The sequence below is a fragment of the Eumetopias jubatus genome, unplaced genomic scaffold (assembly GCF_037043125.1).
Source record: "Eumetopias jubatus isolate StellerSeaLion01/CBP00866 unplaced genomic scaffold, mEumJub1_p1.0 scaffold_10, whole genome shotgun sequence".
NCBI lineage: Eukaryota > Metazoa > Chordata > Mammalia > Carnivora > Otariidae > Eumetopias > Eumetopias jubatus.
The window spans coordinates 116,159,806-116,186,422 of NW_028274816.1; the positions used below are offsets into that span (position 1 = coordinate 116,159,806).

Sequence of the window (26,617 nt, forward strand, 5' to 3'; positions counted from 1 at the left end):
GTTTAGCTATTATTCTTAAACAATTTTTTTTTAAAGATTTTATTTATTTGACAGAGAGAGAGACAGTGAGAGAGGGAACACAAGCAGGGGGAGAGGGAGAGGGAGAAGCAAGCTTCCCACCGAGCAGGGAGCCTGATGTGGGGCTCGATCCCAGGACACCAAGATCGTGACCTGAGCCAAACGCTGCCACTTAACTGACTGAGCCCCCCCAGCCACCCCAAAAATTTATTCTTTATTTGAGAAAGAAAGAGCACAAGAGCAAGAGAGGCAGAGGGAGAGAGAATCCCAAGCAGACTCTGCACTGAGCCCAGCTGGGGGCTCAGTCTCATGACCCGGATATCACAACCTGAGCCAAAACCAAGAGTCAGAGGCCCAACCAGCTGCGCCACCCAGGCATCCCTGGAATGGTATCTTTAAAGGGCTAAAAGAAAATAGCTAACAACAGAGGATTCTATACTCATAAAGTATCCTGTGAACTAAAAAATAAAGATACTAGCAAACATTCTCTAAAGGAAATACTAAACGGTGTTCTTTGAATCAAAGAAAAGTGATTCTGTATTGAAGCCCAGTGATTCTGTATTGAATCCCTGTATTGAAAAGAGTAAATATATGGATAAATTTAAATTAAGATGGATAGTAATGATAATGTCTTGAGAGATTAAAATATATAAAGAGAATTAAAATACATCATCTACAAATCAGATTGTAGTAATTGAAATTACTGAAGATTATTCTAAGGTATTTGCATTGCCCTGTTAAAGGCAAGATACTAATTTATATAACACTGTAATAAACAAGGACTTATAATGTTTAGAGTAAGCACTACATGGGGTGCTTGGATGGCTCAGTCGTTAAGCGTCTGCCTTTGGCTCAGGTCATGATCCCAGGGTCCTGGGATGGAGCCCCACATCAGGCTCCTGCTCAGTGGGAAGCCTGCTTCTCCCTCTCCCACTCCCCCTGCTTATGTTCCCTCTCTTGCTGTTTCTCTCTCTGTCAAATAAATAAATAAAATCTTAAAAAAAAAAAAAAGAGTAAGCACTACAAAAATGTAGTGCTGTCAAACTAATAGGGGCAGGTAAAAATTGTTTTTAAAATTTATTTATTTTATTTATTTTTTTGAGAGAGAATATGAATGGGCGGTGGGGAGGGCTAGTGGGAGAGGGAGAGAATCTTAAGCAGGCTCTCCACCCAGCATGGGGCCCAACACAGGGCTCTCAATCTGACAACCCTGAGATCATGATACTTGCTGAAGTCAGAAGTCCAAGGCTTAACTGAGCCACCCAGGCACCCCCAAAATTGAGTAATTTTTAAAAAATCAAGCCAGGGGCACCTGGGTGGCTCAATCAGCTAAGCATCTAACTCTTGATCTCAGTTCAGGTCTTAATCTCAGGGTTGTCAGTTCAAGCCCTGCATTGGACTCCATGCTGTTCATGGAGCCTACTTAAAAAGAAAAAAACAAACAAAAAAACAAGCCAAAAGAAGACAAGGAAGGACAAAAGGAACATAAAACAGGCAGGATGAATAGTAACCATTGCTGGTAGATTTAAATCCAAATATATCAATAATTATATAAATATAAGTAGAATAGATATTCCTTCCTGTTGTACAAATAAATGTAAAAGAATATTTAACGGAGGCACCTGAGTGACTCATTTGGTTAAGTGTCTGCCTTCGGCTCAGATCACAATCCCAGGTCCTGGGATCAAGCACCACATCTGGCTCCCTGCTCAGTGGGGAGTCTGCTTCTCCCTCTCCCTCTGCCTCTCTGCAGCTTGTGCTCTCTCTCTGTCTCTCACCCATTCTCTCTGTTTCTCTCTTAAATATATAAAGAAAATATTTTTAGAAAATATTTAACTGTTTGCTGTATACAAACTACATACATAAAATATGAATACATAGAAATTAATAGTAAAAGGTTGGAAAAAGATGAGCCCATTCATTGTCAACCAAGAAGAACCTTATGTAGCTATATTGAAATCAGAGTAGGAGTATGAGATAAGAAGTGTTTATAGAATGCATTCATTCTTTTTTTAAATTTTGTTTTAAGTAGGCTTCACACCCAGTATGGAGCCCAACGTGGGGCTCGAACTCACAACCCTGAGATCAAGACCTGAGCTGATATCAAGAATCAGATGCTTGGGGCACCTGAGTGACTCAGTTAAGTGTCTGAGACTTGATCTCAGGGTCGTGGATGGAGCCTGCATCAGGCTCTGTGCTGGGTGTGGAGCCTGCTTGAGATTCTCTCTCCCTTTCCTTCTGACCCCCACGCTCGGTCAGTCACTCTCTCTTAAAAAAAAAAAAAAAAAGTTGGATGCTTAACGGACTGAGCCACTCAGGCACCTCTAGAATGCATCCATTCTTTGTTTTTAAGATTTTATTTATTTGTTAGAACATGAGCTGGGGTAGGGGGAGGGCAGAGGGAGAGGGAGAAGCAGATTCTCTACTGAGCAGGGAGCCTGATGCAAGGCTCAATCCTAGGACCCTGGGATCATGACCTGAGCTGAAGGCAGACACCTGACCATCTGAGCCACCCACGTGCCCCAGAATGCATCCATTCTTAATAATAAAAGATTCAGTTCACCAGGAAGATGTAACAGTTATAAATCTGCATTTGTTTAATAATATATACTCAACATATAAAAAGAAACTTGGGGCACCTCTCTAGCCCAGTCTGTAGAGCATGTGACTCTTGATCTCAGGGTTATGAGTTAAGTCCCCCATTGGGCATAGAGCTTACTTTAAAAAATAAAAACAAATAAAAAGAAAAATTTGGCAGAACTACAGAGAGGTGATAACTTCCACAAATCTGGAAAATTAATAGGGGAGTGTAGTATAATTGTTGGATGCGAGGTCAACATATATATAACAATTGTATTTCTATAGGGGCGCCTGGGTGGCTCAGTCGTTAAGCGTCTGCCTTCGGCTCAGGTCATGATCCCAGGGTCCTGGGATCAAGCCCCACATCGGGCTCCCTGCTCAGCAGGAAGCCTGCTTCTCCCTCTCCCGCTCCTCCTGCTTGTGTTCCCTCTCTTGCTGTCTCTCTGTCAAATAAATAAAATCTTTAAAAACAAAAAAAAACCAATTGTATTTCTATATACTACAGTAAACATTTAGAGAGTGAAATTTTTCAGATGTACCATTTATAATAGCATTTTTAAAAGAGCAAAAATCTAAGAATAAATTAATAAAAGATGTGGTTGGCCTCTATATAAATTGTAAAATATTATTGGAAGTAGAAAGATACAGATAAAAGGAGTGTATCATATTTACAAATTAAAAGATAGAATATTGCAAGGCTGTGAGTTCTCCCAGTTTTAATCTACAAAATCAGTTCAATATCAGTCAAAACTTTGTAGAAATTGACAAACCAATTGAAAAAAGTTTTCATTGCAGTAGCTTTATACTCAGTCTTTTTTTTTAAGATTTTATTTATTTATTTAACAGAGAAAGAGGGAGAGAGCATAAGCAGGGGGAGCAGCAGGCAGAGAGAGGGAGAAGCAGGCCTCCCCGCTGAGCGGGGAGCCCAGTACGGGGCTCAATCCCAGGACCCTGGGATCATGACCTGAGCCGAAGGCAGAGACCTAACAACTGAGCCACCCAGGCGCCCCGCTTTACAATCAGTCTTAACAGCCAATAGGATATGTCCCTTTATTGTGTGTTTCTGTTTCTTGATCTGGATAGAGGATATGCTATAATAATTAATTAGGATATATGCATAATGCACTTTTCTATATATGCTATACTTAAATATTCTGTTTTAGTACAGAATTTTATAGTCTGGGGGTACCTGGGTGGCTCAGTTGATTAAGCATCTGATTCTTGTTTTCATCTCAGGTCCTGATCTCACAGGTTGTGAGATCAAGCCCCGGGTTGTGCGATTGAGTCCCACGTTGGGCTCCGGCTCAGTGGGAGTCTGTGTGGATATTCTCTCCCATCTGCCGTTTACCCCTGCTCATGTGCTCGCTCGCTCTATCAAATAAATAAATCTTTTAAAAAAAATTTTATAGTCCATTTGTCTACATACAAATGAGTAATGTCTGCTGTAGTTATTTTATTTTATTGTAAGTTTTATTTATTTAAGTAATCTCTATACCCCACCTGAGACTCAAACTCATGGTCCTCCAATTGAGCCAGACTGGCACCCCCTCCTCCAACTGAGCCAGACTGGCACCCCTGCTGTTCTTTTAAATTGGCATCTAACTACTTCCTAAAATCAGAAATATTTGCTTAGATAACATTCATTTTTCTGAGACTTTTTCGAACTAAGACTGCAAACAAATGGGTTGTCTTATGTAGTCTCAAAAAATTGAATTCTTTCATAAAATCATCACTAGTAGTTCATTTCAGTTCATTTCAGAAAGCTTGAACATTTCCTTAGTGCAAAACATTCTGAAATACTATGTGAATTACAAAAGGAATTGGGTATATAGAGGAGAAGATATCTATTACATTAAATAATTATGCTGCAGGATATTGTGGTAAGTACTCTCATAGCGATATAAATTGTTTTGGGACCCCTAAAATAAGGAGGAGTTCTCTTGGAGAAAGAACAGGAAAAGTTCATAATATGGGTTTGTTGAGGGAAAAGCAGTGAATGCAGAGACATGAAAGTAGGATATCTTGGAAATGGAAAGAAGACCCATGCGAGATAATAGGTTGGTGCCAAATTGTGGAAAGCTTTGAACATCAGACTACAGAGTTTATGTGTCGTAAAGCGTTTTTCAAACAAGTTTTAACGTGTTTTAGGAACATAACTCTGGCAGCAATGTGGAGGGTAGATTTGGTGGGGAAGCAACTGAAAATGAGTCCAGTTAGAAGGCAGCTGTCCAGGTGAGAGGTAGTAATTACCTGATTTAAAGCAGTGACAGTAGGAAGGGTTTCAAATTTGAGGGATTGGATAGTGTTTGAAATTGCAAGTAGCTGAAATAAGAAAAATTAAATATGCTATAAAATGCAGATACTAAAGTATGAGCTTCACTTCTAAAATATAAGCTCTTGGGGCACCTGGGTGGCTCAGTTGATTAAGTACCTGACTCTTAATTTCGGCTCAGGTCATGATCTCAGGGTTGTGAGATCAAGCCCCATGCTGGGCGTGGAGCCTGCTTAAGATTCTCTCTCTTTCTCTCCCTCTGCTCCTTCCCCCCTAAAAAAAAAAAACCGAGTATATAAAATAAAATATGAGCTCTTTAAGGACAGGAATTTTTTCTACCCTGCTTACTGCTGTATTCTTGGTATCCAGAATAGTATCTGGTGCATACTAGGTGTTCAATAAATATATGTTGAATAAGTTAGTATAAAATAAAATCTTTGAAAAATCCTGGGGGGGGGGTGTGTGTTGTGCAGAATAAGGCAGAATAATTGGACTTCCTCTATTGGCAAAACCGACTGTCCCTAACATCTGACTGTTAAGACTGTTGATGAGGGGCGCCTGGGTGGCTCAGTCATTAAGCATCTGCTTCGGCTCAGGTTATGATCCCAGGGTCCTGGGATCGAGCCCCGTATAGGGCTCCCTGCTCAGCGAGAAGCCTGCTTCTCCCTCTCCCACTCCCCCTGCTTGTGTTCCCTCTCTCGCTTTGTCTCTCTCTGTCAAATAAATAAATAAAATCTTTAGAAAAAAAAAAAGACTGTTGATGAAAAATGACCTAATCTATATATGGCTTTTTCTTATTTTGCATAATAGTTTTATATTGAACATCACTACAGCCTCTTTATTTCCCCAGCAAATAAAACTACATTTACTCTCTGCTTTCTAAACAACACTGTAATATGTTTTTTGCATTAAATTTACTTAAATTTAGATAAACACCAGGCACAATGAATGACTTAAAATGTGATTTTTGGTTTTTTTATTTAGTGTATATGAGCCTGCTTATGATCTCTGGTATGTCTGTATGGTACGGTATTTTATTTTTTGATATAAGAAAAGTATCCTTACTAAATAACAAATTAGAAATTAAATAGCATTTGTAGGGGCACCTGGGTGGCTCAGTCAGTTAAGTGTCTGCCTTTGGCTCAGGTCATGATCTCAGGGTCCTGAGATCAAGCCCCACGTCAGGCTCCCTGCTCAGTGGGGAGCCTGCTTCTGCCTCTCCCTCTGCCTGCCGATTACCCTGCTTGTGCAGTCTCTCTCTCAAATAAATAAATAAAATCCTTAAAAAAAAAGAAATTAAGGGAGCACCAGTTTTATTTCTAATGCAGGTATTTTTTTGTTCCTTTTTGTGCTATTTCATGAGCAAATTTTCCCTGGTAAGTTAGTGCAGCCCACTGATTTCATTCATTTACTTTACTCATTTTTTTAATAAGTAGATCAGATATAAAAAGACTTCCGTAGCTGGCAGATTTTTCTCAGATTGTGCCTTCTAAGCACTCTTCTCTTGGATATTCATTCCCAGAAATCCATTAACAAATCTATTTTAGTCTTAACAAGCATGTAGCAGGTTTCCTTTCAGAAGATTTAGAACATGAGTGATCCAGGAATGCTTATTTACTAGTAGAAATTATGCCCAGAGTAAAAACAACAAGTTAATGAAGGTAACGTTGCTGCTGTTAATCTCTTTCATGCATCTCTGTTTGGATGAATCAAAATTTCCACCTTAATAATGGTCTGACCCAGGGCTAGACAGCCCAGTGGTCAGCATTTTTTCTGCAAAGAGCCAGATAGTAAATATCCTAGGCCATACAGTCTCTCTTGCAACTCCTCAGATCTATTGCTGCAATGAGAAAGCATCCATGGACAGTGTTTAAAGGAATGAGACTGTTTTCTAATCAGCCTTTATACACAAAAACAGGTGGCCCAACTGCATTTGATCTGCAGGTTGTAATTTGCTAACCATTGCTCTAACTCACAGGGTGACAGTAGTAAATTAGAAGAAGCATATTGGGTATGAGAGCCTTAGTGACCCAACTACTTTCTAAGGATTTTTACAAGACACATGCATTTGACTCATACCTTTACCAAAAAAAAGAATTACCACTTCTCTCTTCCAGGTCATAACATTAGATTTAACATGATGTTTTATAAGAGAGTATAGTTGTGCGAATGCTTGAATGGTGTAGAAAACCATTAAGGGAAAATAAACCAACTTTGTGTGAGGAGGGAAGTGGGAGAATTTCTTTCAAATGAGCTGCCTGATGATGGCAAGATTTAATTCTAATTTCATGTTGTAATCCTTGATGTGTGCAGTTACTAAATACTGGTTTTTACAACGTTGCATTTTGAAAAGTAAGTAATTTATGGATTAAGTTTAGATTGTTATAAACAGTTGGGAGACCTGATGGGTTATTTCAGTAGCCACCTTAGGATTATTTCCCATTACTAGAAAAATATGATTCATAATCCTGTAAACAACCAGGTTAACATAAACAGGAACTTTGGTACTTGATAATGAGAAATACCTCTTAGGCATGCTCCTTATACGCACGTACGTTATTATTCACGAAGTTACAAGACAAGCAGATGATTAAAGAGCCATTTGTAAACTGTAAGTGCCATTTATGATTTATGAAGTCTATTCTGTTTAACAACAACAGAAAGAATTGAGTCCTTTTGCAAGAATTAACGTCTCAAATAATGTGATATGTGAACACTTTTGACACTAGGTGGAGCAGTTTCTTGGACAAAGCCTTAACAAGCCCTGTGTTCCTTTCAAATAAACCCAGCTTCTAGAAAAAGAAGTCTAATGAGAACAGTAACTATCAACAATAATGGTAAAAGGCACCCAAATACTGAGCTATAAATAGAAGGCTGAATATATTTTACATATAACTTTCCCCTTTGGGGTGTGTGTGTGTATGTGTGTATTTTTTTTTTTTTTTTAAGATTTTACTTATTTGAGAGAGAGCATGAGCAAGGGGAGGTGCAGAGGGACAAGCAGACTCCTTGCTGAGTGAGGGAACCCAACGCGGGCTCCATCCCAGGACCCTGAGATCATGACCTGAGCTGAAGTCAGACACTTAACCAACTGAGTCACCCAAGCACCCCCTTTGTCGTATATATTTTAACCATAGAATTCCTTCACCTTTGGGGATCAGAATGGGAGAGAGATTGACATATTGAAAACATTATAGAATTGCCTTGTCTAGATGCAGTTGGGATGTAGAAAAGCTTTGGAACAATTCATTCCATTGTGGAATAGATCAGGTTTTATTAGAAGCTATAACATCAAGGTGTTATCATCTGAATAGTATTAATGAGTCATTTGTTTAATATGACCATTGTAATATAAAAATATTTTTCTCTTTGTTATAAAATAAATATAAAAGTTAATTATGAGATACTGGCCTTTGTGTAAGATTCAAAGGCCTGTTTCTGCTTTAAAGTTTAGGATTATTTCATCACTAAAGTATGTGGTAAAAATTGTACATTTAAAAAATCTGACCTCTTGATTGCTATTGAATACTTATAGAACCCTTCTGTATATAGTTCCCTGTTTCCTTTAATGAGCAAGTGCTTTATAGTATGTATATAGTACTTTATAGTGTGCTATTAAAAAGCTGTTTTTTTTCCTTTAATGTAGACATTTCTTACACTTTGTGACTATTGGCTATTTAATGCATAAAGTAAATGTTACTTGGAAAACTGTATGGATATGGATTGAAATGAAATAGTGAAGTAGGTTCAGTAAAAGAAATATTATAATAATTGTTTAATGCCATGAGGTAGAATAATTCTTCTAAAAAAATGTTAGCCAATCTCTCTAGTTTTTTCCTTCTTGACTTCTGATTATTGCTTCATAGCTCACCTGTCTATCTTTCTGTAAGAGGAAAAACAAACAAACAAACCAGGGAAGACATTGGCAAAAGTAGGATTCTGGTATAACTTGACACTGCTCTGTATAGGTATAATGACTCTGTCTATAAGTATGCAGTGATTCAGGGCTCTTGCGGGAAGACCAAACAGGCCCTTCTTAGAAAAGGTCTGTTCGTGCTTTTTTTGATGAAGGCATGATCAGCTCTTTTCCCTGCCTTTCCCCAAGAAATGACTCATCTATTAACTCTTGTGAGTATCACCACATCAAAAGAAGAAACCAGGGTCTCCAGGACATAGGGCCAGGTTTCCCAAAACAAAAGGGGTATGCATAGACTGGATAACTTCCTGCCCTTAAATCACTGTTTATTAATGTGTGCTTAAATGAAAGGTAAGGAGATTCAGTTTAGCTGAAATCTGTCCTGTTGGGTATCTATTTTAAACAACTTATAATAACTTTTTTAAAGTTCTCTATAAATATGTGGTCCGCTTCTCGTGAATACTTAAATCAACTTTATGATCAAAAGTTGTTTAGGTTTAGAGAAGAAAAGTAAAACATGTCTAAGGATGTGGGGCTGGTTCAGTGGGTAGAGTATGCAACTCTTGATCTTAGAGTTGTGAGTTTGAGCCCCATGTTGGTTGTAGAGATTACATAAAAATAAAATTTTTTAAAAAGAAAACATATTACGAATTAATTCAGTATAATAAAAATGACTTCAACAGGGTGTCCTTATAACTTGGGAGCTTGAAGTATAGAATTTACATTTTTTTGTTTTGGTTAGCAGTTTTATACTTACCATAATATGTTTTTACTATAGAATGTTATATAGGAGCACCTGGATGGCTCAGTCGGTTGAGCTTCTGACTCTTGGTTTCAGTTCAGGTCATGATCTCGTGGGTGGTGGGATCAGAGCCTCATGCTCAGCCAGGAGTATGCTTGATGATTCTCTCTGTCTACCCCTCCCCCCCACTCATGCACGTGCAGGCACTCTGTCTAAAATAAATAAATAAATCTTTTTTTTTTCAAGACACTGAATATGTTTTTATTGAGCCTTTTAGTTTACAACATGAGGTAAAAGGAATGTCATCTCTCCTTAAACAGTATTTTACACAGCTCTAGTAAAATATTTCAAACTTTAGGGAATTATAATGGATTATATATATTAAAAGTTGGGGATTGGGTAAACAATATCGGAGTTCTTGAATTTTCCAGTTGACTCTTCCCTTACAATAGTAACCAGCTCTAATTAGTTACATAAGTTTCTTCAAGGCCATGTTTTATTGTTGCTGATGTCTTTGTATCTGAAGCATTGCTATTTCAGTCAATATCCACTAATTCCACTTCAAAAATGAGTTTTGCATTTGGTGGAATTTTGGCATCAGGCTGTCCTTTCTTTCCATAAGCCCATTCTGGTTCAACCTCTAGTTGAGCCTTTTCTCCTTTACTTGTAGTTAAGAGTGCTTCATCCCATCCTCTGATGACTGCCTATTCCAACCTTAAAACTTAAAGCCTTGGCATTTTTCTTCTTCTTTGAACTCGTTTGAATATTAGTATCAAAAACAGTCCCATCCTGTAGTGTTCTGTATACCAGCAGTGAACAACATCTCCCTTTTTGGGAAAGTTGGTTTTATCTCCTTTTTTAAGAACAGATTTTATATATTTTGGTGGACCCTCATCCAGAGTCTCTTCGGACTTGGTTTCTTTGGGTTTATCTTCATTAAGCTTCACATTTTTCACCTGCTCAGACACTTCACTTATACTTTCAGTACCCTTGAAACGCTTACTTTCAAAAACATGGTTGTAGGCTGTAACCAAATGGTCCTTGTTAGCTGTCTTGGCCACATTTTTAATGTTTCCTTATAACTTACGTTCTGCAGGAAACGAATCTGAACCGTGGTCCTGTAGAAACTTGATAATGTCCTTCTTGGGCAGCTGCTTGCTGTGCAGCTGCTCCACGGTCCAGGCCCGCTGTGGTACGGCCGCCGCCATCTTCCCCCGCTCATAAATAAATCTTTTTTAAAAAAGAATCTCCTATATTCTTGCTGTTACCTAAGCTGTGCAGGCATTAGCATTATTATTATTATTATTATTACTATTACTGCTGCTGCTGCTGCTACTACTACTACTACTAGGCTTTTCCTAAAAAGAGGAATGTGAGATAGAAGTCTGATTATATCTAGTAAGTTACTAGCAGATTCAGAAAAAAAACCCACTTTAATGCCCAAATTACTGCTTTTTGACATATGATACTATATTTTATAGAGAGGGACCAGAGGCTTCATTTGTAAACTTGGCACCTTCCTCACAAAAATAATATAAACACTAGTTAAACTTTTCAATGCCCGTTTGGAATTAATAATTTTATGCTCTAGCCTTCTAGAGTGATTTGCTGTACACCATAACCTTAAGTAAGTTGTTTTCTGACTATGATGAGAAAAGCAATGATTAAAAGAATTTGAGGGGCACCTGGGTGGCTCAGTCGTTAAAGCGTCTGCCTTTCGCTCAGGTCATGATCCCAGGGTCCTGGGATCGAGCCCCACATCGGGCTCCCTGCTCCGCGGGAAGCCTGCTTCTCCCTCTCCCACTCCCCCTGCTTGTGTTCCCTCTCTCGCTGTGTGTCTCTCTCTGTCAAATAAATAAAATCTTAAAAAAAAAAAAAAAAAGAATTTGAGAAGTAGAATTCTTGTTTGCAAAAGCATTTTTAAAGTCCCCTAAAAGTCGAACTTAAAGAAAACAAAGGTTTTGCAAGTTGTACAACCATTTGTCATCTCCTTTCATTTATTTATCACCCAGATATTCCTAATGAATCACATTCCAGACTAACCACTGACTCCTTTTGTTCCGTAGTGAAGGAGTGTGGCAAACAAATGTTTTCCCAGTGAATCAGCACAGGATTCTTGATTTTATTACCTTTGCCCTAAAGTTTCCAGACAAAACTAATTGGAAATTTTGCCTTTGGGATCTCACTTGACTTCTGTGTATGGATGATGGATTAGGCTATGAATTGACATTACAGATGTTGTACATCTGTACTCTAGTCTTTAGGAATGTTTTATCAGTTCTAAGGGAACCGCCTAAGGTGGAAAAATGTCTGTTCCCTTATCTTCCTTATAAAAACTCATGCATACACATACTGCACTTTTAACATGATATCATATTCTTCATCTTGGTTGATAAAGAGATGTGGCTGAATAGGCTAACAATTAATATTACCATTTTAGGTTTTTCCTTTAAAAAAAAAGTCTCTGCAAGAAACAAGGACCCCAAGTAAATCCAACAGTAGAGTTCAAAAGCAGAAAACATTTTTTAAATGAAGCAGCAGTGCACATACAAGTTTGTCATTTTACTAATGTAATTTTTTTCAGGGGTTAACATGAATATCCCACACCCTCTCTACAAAAGACCGTAATTTGTGTTTGTAGTACCAAGACTTCGTTCTCGGGCCTTTAATAGTACTACATTATTATCCAGGCACTACTTTCAGCTTCTCTTCACTACCATGTTAGGGTATTTTTGTGTTGTATAATTTCAGGAATGATACTTTATTCTTTAGGACAATTTTTTTATTCTAATTTTGTCTTAGAACTTTTGGTATATTACTATTCCTGAAGTTAGAATACAAATTGATTTCATAGAATTATCTCTGTTAAATTTTTTCAATCAGTCACTAAAACTTCCTTTTATACACTACTCAGGAAAGAGCTTAAGTTGTAGAAATATAACTTAAAATTTATCTTAAAAGAATAGTTTAAAAGTTAAAAGACTTTTTCCACAAATACCTATATCTGCTCTTATAAGAAATTTTACCCCCAAATTAACTATGATTTTGCTCTCACCCACACATATTATTCCCTGGCCAAGCAAACATTTATCCTAGACAAGGCAAATTATTCCATGATCAAAACTTTGGAAAATATAATGTAATACATCTCATGAGACTAAATATATGAGGCAAAACCAGATGTCTGATATGTCACAAATAGCTGAATTATCTTACTGAGGTGACTTCAGTTAGAATGACTATACTGAATTATTTAAAAAAACACAAAACCTAAAACCTGCCTCTTTGATGAGAATGTAACTTTTCATTGCAATCTTAACATTTAACCTCCTTGTCATTAAAGGAACTTCTATTGACATTAATTAGGAACTCTTGGGGGTTATGAGTACAGTTAGTGAATGTTACTTGTGACTTGATCTCTAGGGAATTTATAGAGCTTCTTCTGCTGGGGAATAACAGTCTGGGCTAGATATAGCTGTTTAGCTTCCTTTGATTACCACCTCATAGGTTAAAGGATACTGACCTTCACTTGCCACTTTTCCTTGGATAGTGCTCCTTGTATTGATCTTTACCTTTCTGCATGGCACATCCTTTTAAATGCACCGAGATTCATTTTGTATCACATCATATGGTCTATCTTGATGAGTGTTTCATGTGTCCCTGAAAAGAACATAGATTTGGCTATTTTGGGGTAGAGTGTTCCATATTGTTCAAGTGTTTTGTAGCCATACTAGTTGTCAATTTAATTGTTCTATCAACTAATAAGGGAAGGATATTGAAATTTCCAGCTGTAATTGGGGATGTTTATTTGTCCTTTCACTTCTGTCAGTTTTTGCTCTATGTATTTTACAGTCTGTTATTAGGTGCCTACACACTTAGGGTTGTTCAGTCTTCCTGAGAATTAGTGATTTTATCATTATGAAATGTCCTTATTCATCCTCTAGTAATATTCCCTGTACCCAGGCCTACTTTATCTGATATTAATATGGCCACTCCATATTTTTTAATGATTATTTTAAATGAGTTATCTTTTTTCATCCCTTTACTTTTACTTTTGGGTCTTAATGTTTAAAATGGGCTTCTTATAAATGGCATATACTGAGGTCTTGTTTTTAATCCAGTCGGACACTCTCTGCCTTTTCATTTGTATGTTTGGTACATTTATAATTAATGCAGTTATTAATATGGTTGGGTTTAAGGGCGCCTGGGTGGCTCAGTTGGTTAAGCGACTGCCTTCAGCTCAGGTCATGATCCTGGAGTCCCAGGATCGAGTCCCGCATCGGGCTCCCTGCTCACTGGGGATTCTGACCCTACCCCCTCTTGTGCTCTCTCTCTCACTCTCTCAAATAAATAAGATAAAATATTTAAAAAAATATATGGTTGGGTTTAAGTGTATCCTCAAACTATTTGTCCCACCTATTTTTTATTCTTCTTTTCCTACCTTTTTTTAGATTGAGCTTTTTTTTTTCGCATATGTAATATAACTGCTTTGCAATAGTATATTCTATTTTCTCCTTCCCATACTATATGGTGTTGTCATATATTTTACTTCTACATGTGCCATAGTTTTTACTTTAGACAGCTAGATATTTTTAAAGAGATTTTTAATGAGGAAGAAAAGTCTTTTATATTTCCAGTAGTCTTTACTTCTTTGTGTACATTAAAATTTTCATCTGATAGAACAAATTTTTTTGGCTTTTTTTGGTCTGAAAATGTTTTTGTGTTATCTTCATTTTTTAAATATAATTTCCCTGGATTCTACATTTTTTTTTTCCTTTCAGGACTTCATAGAAATAATTCCATTGTCTTTTGGTTTGCATTATTCTGACGAGAAGTCTTGTCTATATTTCCCTGTAGATAATTTATCTTTATCCCTCAGATTGCTTTTAAGATTTTCTCATCATTATTGAGTTATAGCAGTTTGATTATATTATGATTTTATATTATGATTATGATGATTTTCAGTGATCTGATTAAGTTTTATTTTCTTCGTATTTGTCTTGACTGAGGTTTCTTGAGTTTCTTAAATCTGTGAGTTCATGGATTGGTATTTTTCTGCACACAGTCCTCTCCACCAACATAAACCTTCTCCTCTCTTTCTGGGATCCCAATTACACATATAGTAGACTGGTTGGTATTATTCCACAGGTTTCTGAGGTTTATTTCTTTCATAGCCTTTACTCTCTATATCCTTTAGTTTGGACACTTTCTCTTGCCCTATCTTCAGGGTCTCTTAATATTTTCTTCTCTAGTGTCTAATCTATTAATAATCTAGCCAATGAATTTTTCTATACAGATATTTTATTTTCAACCCTAGAAATTCTTTTTTTTTTTTTTTAAGATTTTATTTATTTGACAGAGCACAAGTACGGGGAGCAGCAGAGAGAAAGGGAGAAGCAAGTGCTCTGCTGAGCAGGGAGCCCTACATGGGGCTCAAGCCTAGGACTCTGGGATAATGACCTGAGCTGAAGGCAAATACCTAACCAACTGAGCCACCCAAGCACCCCTAGAAGTTCATTTTTTTATACTTTCATTTCTTTCCTCATGTGTTTATGTTTTCCTTTAAATCAGGTATCAACAAACTTTTTCTGTAAAAGGCCATATAGTAATTATTTTAGACTTCATGAACTATAGTGTCTTTCAGAGCTATTCAGTTTTGCCATTGTAGCACAGTATTAGCCAGACATGAAATGTAAATGCATGCACATGGCTGTATTCTTTGAAACTTTGTAAAACTAGCATGGGTTAAATTTGGCCCATATTTGAAGTTTGTCAATTGCTGCTTTAGATCTTTGAACATATTTATATTTACTGTCTTTGGTTCCTGTCTGCTAATTCCATTATCTCTGACATTTCTGTTTCTATTGACTAATGTTTCTTCCGGTTATAGGTCATATTTTCATGCTTCACAGATCAGTTTTTTCTTATTAGATGCTGGACATGTATCATATTGTTGATTGTATGGATTTTGTTGTCTTCCTTTGCAGAGCATCAGTTTTTTTGTTTTGGTGGGCAGTTAAGTTACCTATGGATCAGCTTGATCTGTTTAAGGGTTTAAAAAACATTTTATGGCCTATCTGGAGTAACTGTTACTCTAGGCTCTTTCCAAGGTCTTCTTCCCTGAATGCTATCTCTCCACTTTAGCTGGTTGAAGTGCAAGTATTTCCTAGTCCTGTGTGAACTCTAGGAATTGTTTAGCTTACAACTCCCTGTTGTTTTCCTGCTGCTTGTACTTTGCCTAGCCCAATGGAATCTCACTGTAGCCTGCAATGCAACTTTATGTGTCAGGGCCTCAAGGGGACCTTGTGCATTATTTCTAGAGTTCTTTTTCTGCATAGCTCCCTCTTATAAGTATTCTGTCCCACAGATTTCAGCTACTCAGCCTCCCTAAACTCAAATTTACTTCTGAACTCAGCAAGACCGCTATGCTTTTTTTGTTTGTTTATTATTTTTAGTAATCTCTACACCCAATGTGGGGCTCAAACTCATCACCCCGAGAGCAAGAGTTCATGCTCTTCAGATTGAGCCAGCCAGGTGCCCCAAGACCACCGTGCTTTGCTTGCGCTCTTTCTCTTTGGATTTTGCTATGATCATGAAATGTGTCTACAGATGAAAAGCGAGTCATCATAGGGTTTCCTTATTTGTATCCCTTCTCTTAGCAGTCAGAAATCATGTACTGCCTGTGGTACAGTGCCTGAAAAGAATTGTTCCATATGTTTTGTCCAGTGTTCTAGATTACTACAGATGTAAAAGTCTGTACCATTTACTTCATGATCTGAGACAGAAAACCGCCCAACCAAGGGCCAGGACCTCTAACCCATACATATCAGTACCTGCGTACTCCCAGCACAGCTGTAACTTCCTGCTCAGTATATTGTGGGTTTTTTTTTTTTTTTTAATATGTTTCATGGTGGTTTTGTCCAGATAGCCTTTTCTACTTATACAATAGCTGTTTGTCTTTATCCCTTTTTTTTTCATTTAGTATGGTTAAAATACGATTATTTAATATTTCATACATTGCAGTGGGACTTGCAGGTTTTGAAAATAAACTTAAAAGGTAGTTTGAATATGTGTAACCTTTAAAATTATTATAATCAAAACCATTTTTTAGTTTTGGTATTTTTTCTGTAAACTAATATTTATTTCAGTCAACTCAGTTACATTTGGGAACCATCAGCCTATAATGTTGAAAAGAACTTGTGAGGTTTCTTACAGTTAGCATAGTTTAAACTAAAATGTCAAGGTACCGGCTAAATGGACTCTTGAGAATGAACAAAGGACAAGAATCTGAGTTATTTGTGTCCATTTTGCCGGGAACCACCACATCTGATCTAAGGCTGAGTGATCATGACTTATTATTGTGGTTATGGAAAGTATATATCAGTTAGGTTGTGTGAATGAACTGTCCTTTCTTTAGGGAAAAAATTCTCATCAGAGTGCTGAAATTTTCCCTTTTTAGAATTACTTAAAATTGAAACTATGAATAAGTGTTTTATCTTGTTGGGTAGTGTCTTTGATCTGTTGAGGTTACATATTATATCTATATTTCGAGAATAGAAATGTAGTTTTTTCTTTCCTATGTATCCCAGAAATCTTAGTTTAGCATCCAGGACCGTTTAATTTTTGTTCACTGAGAGTTCATTTCTAGAGTTGAGGTGTGAACTGTTCCTACATCTTACAGGGGACAATTGTGTGAGGATATCGTGGACAAACCCTTGAATTTCTTCTGTTTTACTTACTGGTATCACATTTTTCTTTTGTGTTTTCAAACATTTCAGGTGGAAACTACATTGTTTTTTTTTAATTGCATCTGATACTTAGCTATGTGTGCAGTAAGAAATTTTTTACCTAATTCAATTATTCTGAATTCCACAAACTTTAAACTTTTTTTTTTTTTTAAGAATCACAAAGTAAGGGCGCCTGGGTGGCTCAGCTGGTTAAGCGACTGCCTTTGACTCAGGTCACCATCCCAGAGTCCTGGGATCGAGTCCCGCATCGGGCTCCCGGCTCAGCGGGGAGCCTGCTTCTCCCTCTGACCCTCTCCCCTCTCATGCTGTTTCTCTCTCTCTCTCTCTCTCTAATAAATAAATAAATAAAATCTTAAAAAAAAAAAAGAATCACAAAGTAGTAATTTCCCCCAACTGTGAAATCTCTTACGCATATAGTATTCAAAGAAGAAGTTGTGAATTTCATGGTTAATCATAATTTTTAAGGAAAATGTGACTGATCAAAAGTATTTATGTAATTACTTTTTAAATGTAAATATTGCTGTTTATGGATTTCTGTGAATTAAAACTCAAGGAAAAGAGGAACAGACTAAAACTTCACATAGAATTTTTTGGTACAGAAAAAAACAAAATTTTTTTAAAGATTTTATTTATTTGAGAGAGAGATCATGAGGGCGGGGGGAAGGTAGAGGGAGAAGCAGACTTCCCACTGAGCAAGGAGCCCAATGCGGGACTCAATCCCAGGACCCTAGGGTTATGACCTGAGCCAAAGGCAGATGCTTAACTGACTGAGTCACCCAGGTGCCCAAAAAACTAATAATTAATTGATTCAGTGCTAAGTGTAGAACTTTATTTTTTAGATTTTATTTGAACACAGAATGCCAATTGCATATAGCGAGAAATGTAGCTTAGATTTATGAATATATTTTTCCTATTAATATGCAACAAAAAGTTTTGTTTTAAATCACCTTTCATCTTTTATTTTAAGATTTTATTTATTTATTAGAGAGGGAGACAGTGGTAGCAACAGAGAGGGAGCACAAGCAGGAGGAGGGGCAGAGGAAGAGAGACAAGCAGACTCCCCACTGAGCAGGGAACCCAACTTGGGGCTCGATCCCAGGACCCTGGGATCATGACCTGAGCGGAAGTAAGGTGCTTAACCGACTGAGCCACCCAGGCGCCCCCATCACCTTTTATGTTGATAACAATAGGTCTTTAATGTTTTATTTTCATTGTTGCATCTTGTGCACATTTGTCTTTGAACCACAATTCTTTTTTTTTTTTTCAGATTTTATTTATTTATTAGAGAGAGAGGGAGAGAGCACACACACGCAAACATACGAGCAGGGCGGGGAGGGGGCAGAGGGAGAGGGAGAGAAAATCTTAAGCAGACTCTGCACTGAGTGTGGAGCCTGACACTGGGCTGGATCTCGCGACCCTGAGATCATGACCTGAGCCAAAGTCAGACACTTAACTAACTGAGCCACCCAGGTGCCCCTGAACCACAAATTCTTTTACCTTATGATTTAAAAAGCCTCTCTTATATACAGAGACCACTTACTCTATATGTATGTGTATAGAGAGCAAGAGAGAATAAAATTATTTGTACCTTTTACATATATAACATAATTTTATATTATATTACTTACATAACTTAAAATTTATTTATTATCCTACAAAATTTTATTCTACAAATATAGTATTTTTCTTCATAATAACTAATGGCTAGTACATTTTGAGGGCTTATTATAAGCTGAGTACTTTATATGAGTTGACTGATTTAAACCTTATAGTATCCCCAGAATGTAGGTTCTGAAGGTATTTGATTATTTCCATTTTATAGATTAGGAAAACAAGACTCAGAAAGTAAGTGACAGAGGCCAGAACCTGAACCAGAACATCTGGCTCTAGAAGTTATGCTATGGCCACTATGTCCTCAGTATGCTTTACCCTTGTGTGTTAGAGCAACATGTTAAGGATGTCCAGGGTTTAGCTCTGACACCTCATGAGAACTTTGGAAATTATTGTTAGATTTTATTGACATATTTGATTATATTTGGAGTTTTTAAATTTTGGAGCTGGATAAAACTAAGAGTCTTAATTCTTTTGCCTTGCAGAAGAGTAAACTGAGGCCCAGAAAGGTTAAGTGACTTTGTCTAAGTTTAATTTCTGACCCTTAATTTACTATTCTCCCAATGGTTCCCAAACCTAGCCTATTAGAACCTAACCTATTTGAAATTCTAAAGGAGCTTGTTTAAAACATACAGGTTCCCATCCCCACCTATTGAATAAATCTATGCATAGGGGACCCATACTTATATATTTTTAAAGATTTCATTTATTTGAGAGAGAGCATGAGCTGGGAGAGGGGCAGAGGGAGAGGCAGACTCCCTGCTCAGCAGGGAGCCCGATGTGGGGCTCAATCCCAGCACCCCAGGATCATGACCTGAGCCGAAGGCAGACACTTAACCAACTGAGCCATCCAGGTGCCTCAGCTATTTATATTTTTAGTAAACTCCCTACTTGGTTCTTATGCAGGCCCCTCACTTTGGCATACATGTGCGCTTGGGAACCATTGTGTTTAAGCCTTTATCACACATCTAATATTAATCCATTTTAACCAGTGTGATTATTAATTTTTGTAATATTTTAAAATAAAGGTACACAGCAACACAAAAGCTTCCATAGAAAAAATTGCTTTAAAAGAAAAACTTGGGGCACCTGGGTGACTCAGTCAGTTAAGCGTCTGCCTTCGGCTCAGGTCATGATCCCAGAGTCCTAGGACTGAGTCCCGCATCGGGCTCCCTGCTCAGCGGGAAGCCTGCTTCTCCCTCTACCACTCCCCACTGCTCATGATCTCTCTCTTTCTCTCTCACGCTCTCTGAACAAATAAATAAAATCTTTAGGAAAAGAAAAAAAACTCACTGATACTGGTTCCACACTTTTGTTTTAGGATCTGTCATCTTTGGGGAAGGTAAGTTAGGTAGTTATTTCACCAACTGTTTTTAAGTAAGGACAAAAAGTGGTATTCTCAAATTATGCCTAAAAGAATAGGGCACAGGAAGTTTCTGTCACAGGGTATAACATTCTTACAATTGGGAATATAGGTAAAATCAGAATAAAGCCAGAAATCATATGGTTTCTAGAGGTTGCTGTTGGGGGAGGAGATTGATTACTAAAGGACATGAGGGAACTTTTTGTAGTAATGGAAATACTCTATATCTTGATTGGTTGTGGTTATATGGTTGAATATATTTGTCATAATTCATTGAACTACAGGCATAAAAATAGTGACTCTTACTATATATAAATTATACCTCAATAAATCTGAATTTTTTTTAAAAAAAGCAAGCCAGGAAGCAATTCTGAGAAGTATTTTTTTTCAAATTACTAACTGTAACTTGAAATATTTAGTTAGATTCATGTTATTTTTTTAATATATTTTTTAAAGATTTTATTTATTTATTTGACAGACAGACACAGAGGAGGAACACAGGGGAGTGGGAGAGGGAGAAGCAGACTCCCCACGGAGCAGGGAGCCCGATGCGGGGCTCGATCCCAGGACCCGGGGATCATGACCTGAGCCGAAGGCAGATGCTTAAACGACTGAGCCACCCAGGCGCCCCAGATTCTTGTTCTTTAAAAGCTAAGATTTTTCAGGGTGCTTGGGTGTCTCAGTCGGTTAAACATCTGATTCTTGATTTCAGCTTAGTTCATGATCTCACAGAGTGAGATTGAGCCTTGTGTTGGGCTGCACGCTGGGTGTGGAGCATGCTTAAGAGTCTTTCCCTCTCCCTTTGCCGCCCCCCCCCAATAAAAATAAATAAATAAAAGCTAAGATTTTTCTATTTACATATAGTAATTAAGATACTTTTAAAATGACATGTGTATTGATAATTCCTTTTGCTTTAATATTTCTCATCAGAGGTTTCTCATATTTGTTTTATAGGGTCCACATATAGCTTCAGTTACATTAGCTGCTTATGAGTGCAATTCAGTTAATTTCCCCGAACCACCCTATCCTGATCAGATTATTTGTCCAGATGAAGAGGGCACTGAAGGAACCATTTCTTTGTGGAGCATCATCTCAAAAGTTAGGATTGAGGCCTGCATGTGGGTAAGATGTCCATTTTCTTCTTTGTCTGAAATTAACCTCACTATCTTGATACTTTGTTGTACCTCATTGAAATGGAGTCCAAATATATATCTACCTAGCAAGTCAATAGATAATTCATGAAGTCACCAGTTATCCACTTACAAGTAAGAGAAACCCTTTAGAGTTTCCCCTATTCATGAATGACGTTCAGAAGGAAGGCATGAAGCCAGGGGTATCACAAAGCAGTGGATGCCAGGTAGACAACAGGAAGGAAAAGGAGTACGGATAATGCAACTGTACTACTTTGCAAAATTTTACCAATGTTTATAAATTTGATAAACACATAGCAAGTGGTTATATATCAGACCCAGACTGGTAAATGTTATGTCTCTCTCCTATATTCAAGATACTCGGTTTATACTTAGAGGTTAGAGGGCTTATTTCATTTTCTGAGTTGTTAATAATATTGAAGTAAGGTCAGATATTTTTTAATAAACCAAACTTTACTGTAGTGGAGGTATCAGACTATATGGTTGTCTATGGTGATCTTACTTTCAATTGTACCAATTATTCTTTTATGGTTTGCTTAAGTATATTTTGGGAAGCTTTTGGACTGTATGTTCCGTGGCAGATTATTTTAATCTATACAAAGCATTCTTTTTTTTTCCATTGTGCCAAATTCATTCAAGTGTGTATCATTAAGGAATAGTTCCTTTGCTAAAGACTTCTATTATCATTTGAATATTTTTTATCATTTGGACTCATTAACTTGTATGTTCCCTGTAACTTTTTTCCCCTGTGTCTTATAAAACAAAACATATGGACAGATCACTTAAAAATCTCAACTAAAATGAGCATGAATTCCATATCCACAGAAGAGGCAGAGTTTTCAAATACATTTGTTTAAATGTTAGCAAGGATGTTGGCTGTGTTTTTTTTTTTTCAAACTATCTTGGTTTTTAGTATAAGTTATTTGTCTGTTACAGTATATATACTATAAACTAGTGTGTTGTATTTTAAAAGAATTATAAGGGAAATGCCATATATTGAATTTGTTGAATATGAAAGACAGGAATAATTGTCATATTTCCTGTTACTCTTTTATAAATACTGGAAACAGATTCATTGTATTAGTTGCATATGTCTTATAAATTTGACCACATTAGTCTTTTGATGACAAATAATTTTTTCTTTAAAATTTATTTATTTATTTGAGAGAGAGAATGAGATAGAGCATGAGAGGGGGGAGGGTCAGAGGGAGAAGCAGACTCCCTGCTGAGCAGGGAGCCCAATGCGGGACTCGATCCCGGGACTCCAGGATCATGACCTGAGCCGAAGGCAGTCACTTAAACAACTGAGCCACCCAGGCACCCTGATGACAAATATTGAAATAACAGAAAATACTGGGAATATGCTAGAAAGAGACCATGTATATAGATTTTGGTTTTCAGTTTTGCTTTTGTTCTTTGATAAATGATTTACGTGGCTGGATTAACACTAATGCCAACAAAGAAAAACTTCCATTGCAGCTGGCAGTGATAATTGGCTCCTCCAACTCCTATAGTTCATATTGTCTGAAGGGCTCATTTGGCTTGGCTCCATGCATGCCTTAAATTAGTTAATTTGGCTGGTGTAGTGGCTTACTTTCCCAAATAAATTTTAAGCTCCTAAAAAATAAAGACTGTACCTTAAATTTATTACCCTCACAGCAATCACCATTAGGCTTTGCACATAGTATAAGACTGTCGATAAGTACTGATTAATTGGCTAAGTGCTCCTCATATTTCCTTTTTTAAATTACTTGTCATGTATAAAGTATACCACATATCAAGTTATGTTTAAATTGGTTCCTTTTGTTCTCAACATTTATATGGATAGTCCTTCCAACAAAAGGTGCTGGGAAAACAATATTCACATGCAAAAGAATGAATTTGGATCCTTACCTTATGCTGTATGTAAAAATTAACTCAAAATGCAGTGAAGACCTAAACTTAAGAACTAAAACTATAGGGCACCTGGTGGCTCAGATGGTTAAGCATCTGCCTTTGGCTCAGGTCATGATCCCAGGGTCCTGGGATTGGGTCCCGCATCGGGCTCCCTGCTCCTTGGGAGCCTGCTTCTCCCTCTGCCTCTCTCTCTCTCTCTTTGTCTCTCATGAATAAATAAATAAATAATCTTTAAAAAAAAAGAACTAAAACTATAAAACTCTTAGAGGAAAATATAGAGACAAATCTGCATGATGTTGGATTTGGCAGTGGTTTCTTAAATATGACCCCAAAAGCGTAGGCAACAAGAAAAAAAATAGATAAATTGAACTTCACTAAAATTAAAATCTCTTATACATCAAAGAACACTAATAAGAGAGTGAAAAGACAATCCACAGAATGGGAAGAAGTGTTCATAAATCATATATTTGATAAAGGTTTAATATCCAGAATGTTTGAAGAACTTCTACAACTCAACAACAAAAGACAAACAACCCAATTAAAAAATGGGCAGAGAACTTGAATAGACTTTTCTCCAAAGAAGATATACAAATGGCCAGTAAGTGCATAGATTCTCAACATCATTTAGTCTTTGGGGAAGTGCAAATCCAAAACACATGGAAATATCCCTTTACACACACTAGGATGGCTGTTACTTTTTTTTTTTTTTTTTAAAGAAAACAAGTGTTAGGATGTGGAGAAATTGGAATTCTTGTAGATTGTTGGTGAGAATGTAAAGTGATTCAGCTGCTGGGGAAAAGAGTTTTGTGGATTTTCAAAAACTTAAACATAAAATTACCATATGATCCTCCTCTAATTCCACTCCTATGTAAATACCCACAAAGAACTGAAAACTGGGACTCAGGTATAAGTATAGGTACTTGTACTTCAATGTTCAGCAGAATTATTCACATTTTCAGAAAGGTGGAAACAACCCAGTGTCCCTCAGCAGATAAATGGATAAACAAAATATAGGTGACCATCCATTGCCATGGCCGGGTCAGGGGCTGCTTTCCACTGCTTGGGCATCTTGTCCAGAGCCAGGGCCTTAGGCTTGGTCTCCTGCGGGGTGCACGGTGCCATTTCCGAATGCCTGCAGGAAGGAGCTCTTTGACAAGACCAACAAACACCATTTCTTACACAGCCTGGCTCTGTTAGGGGTGCCCCATTGCAGAAAGTCCTCTGGGCCGATTACTGCTAGCCTCTGGAACCACCGTATTCTGCACCAGCTTTTACTACCAAACTCTTGAGTGGAGACCCCAGCGTCCAGACGTTAGCCCCCGTAGGAGGGAGCCTGCTAATCTTGGGCTGGCTCGCCTTGGCTCTTTGAGCTTTCTTGCATTTGATTTCTGGGTACTTCTTTAAGAGTTGGAGCAGGGAGGGGATTAAAAGAGAAAGGCCCCTCCCCCCCCCAAAATGTAGTATGTACATATAATGGAATATTATTCATCCATAAAAAGGAATGAAGTTCTGATTCGTGCCACAATATGGATGAACCTTGAAAACATTATGTTAAATGAAATAAGGCATTAGATAGAAAGACAGATATTGTATGATTCCATTTATGTGAATTGTCTAGAAGAGTCAAATTCATAGAGACAAGAAGTAGAAGTTACCAGAGTTGTGGGGAATGAGAAGTTAATGCTTAATAGGTGCAGAGTTCATTTGGGTGATGAAAAATATTGGAGATAGATAGTGGTGATGGCTGCACAATATTGTGAATGCAATTAATGCCACTTAGTTTTATATTTTAAAATGGTTAAATGGGATATAGTCATAAAAAGTCCATGCTACTGAGGTTGAGAAACTTAATTTAGAATGTGTTGGCCTTGATTCTTACGGTTTACCTTTCACAAATGTGGTCCCGTTTGTGTTCATATCCATATGTTTTTTTCAAGAGAATGTCTTGCTTGATTAAAAACTTATTTGAAATTTTTATCTAATTTGTACTTAGCAAACTAAAATGTCTTTACAGACTTCACTATCATTGTAAATGTACTGAATCAGTAAAATCATTAAAATACCAAGTACTTTCAATTATAACATAAAGACCAGGGTTACCCTCAGTTTCAACTTGTTCATATGGGTCTTAGGAGCACGCTAAAATGAATTGTTTGATATTGTTGATCGTTAGTTACTTTTTTTCATTTGCACCTTTTGATCTTCCACAGTTTGGCTGTATCACCAGTGCAAGGCTTCAAAATTTTTTTCACTCATGAATTCCAATAACAGTTATGTATCCAAGCACTGGAGATTCAGAGTGAGCAAAACTGAACAGTCTCTTACCCTCATGGAGCTTTACATTCTAGTGAGGGAAATAATTATCATGAAAAAAAGGTATAAGTAAATATCATGGGAAAATTATACATATAAATATGAAGGAGAAATCTGTATAACACAAAAATTTTCCCTAATTTGTGATTCAGGGAAGATTTCCATGAAGAAGCGATGTTTCAGTTCCAATCTAAGAATGATAAGGAGTAAAGCGGGACAGCAGGGCAGGGAAGAGAAGAGCATGTGTGTTGACTTTTAGATAAAGAGCATCACCCTTTAAAGTCATTTATTTGTTAAGTTCATGGTTAGAGGGTGTTCATTGTGGTAATATATGCATAATGTAAGTTTTACCATCTTAACAGTTTTTTTTAAGATTGATTTATTTATTTTAGAGAGAGAGAGTAGGGGGATAATATCTATTCTACTTTCTGCCACTTTGAATATGTCTAATCTATATAAATGGAATCATATAACACTTGTTTTTCTGTGTCTGGCTTATTTCACTTAGCGTAATGCGTTCAAGTTTTGTACATGTTGTAGCACATGTCAGAACTTCATTCCTTCCCAAAGCCATTTTAAAACTGACCCAAGAGAAACTGGAAGCAAATCTTCTCTTTTATTTGCAAAACAGTCTTGATAATTCTACTAGAATTGTATAATTGTGTTTTTTTAAACATTGCTGTAAGAACCCTGAATTTCTCAGTGGTTTACCCTCCTAACTTCTGCTCTTTACCTCTGATTTATGTTTGTAATTGGAATATTTAATAGAAAAATGATTTTGTTTTAAAAAAGTATTAATACACAGATAATACAAAACTGTAATTTCTGAGAGTCAGCTTATGTAAAATTTTCTGCTCTCCAGATTTTTACCATTAAACTTATGATTCCCAACATGGAAAAGCAAAATGCTGCTGATTTGCTTTTGAATCCACTTGACAAAACTTTTTAAGAATTCAGGATCTTTCTCCTCCCCCAAATCTTTGAATAAAATTGACACTCCAGGGGTG

At 37.0% G+C, this 26,617-nt stretch overlaps 1 protein-coding gene and 2 pseudogenes across 3 annotated transcripts in view; 2 read left to right on the plus strand and 1 right to left on the minus strand.

The window, feature by feature from the left end:
- The window catches only part of VMP1 (vacuole membrane protein 1), a 137,303-nt gene that overhangs the window by 37,027 nt on the left and 73,659 nt on the right, over positions 1 to 26,617 (plus strand). For all 3 annotated transcript variants that reach the window (XM_028109040.2, XM_028109039.2, XM_088028349.1), the window contains exon 6: positions 21,205 to 21,372. In XM_028109040.2, coding sequence (XP_027964841.1) covers positions 21,205 to 21,372 — 168 coding nt within the window. The remainder of the gene's footprint in view (positions 1 to 21,204; positions 21,373 to 26,617) is intronic.
- On the minus strand, positions 10,065 to 10,739 carry LOC114213770 (peptidyl-prolyl cis-trans isomerase FKBP3 pseudogene; annotated as a pseudogene).
- Positions 24,328 to 24,666, plus strand: LOC114213773 (transmembrane protein 256 pseudogene; annotated as a pseudogene).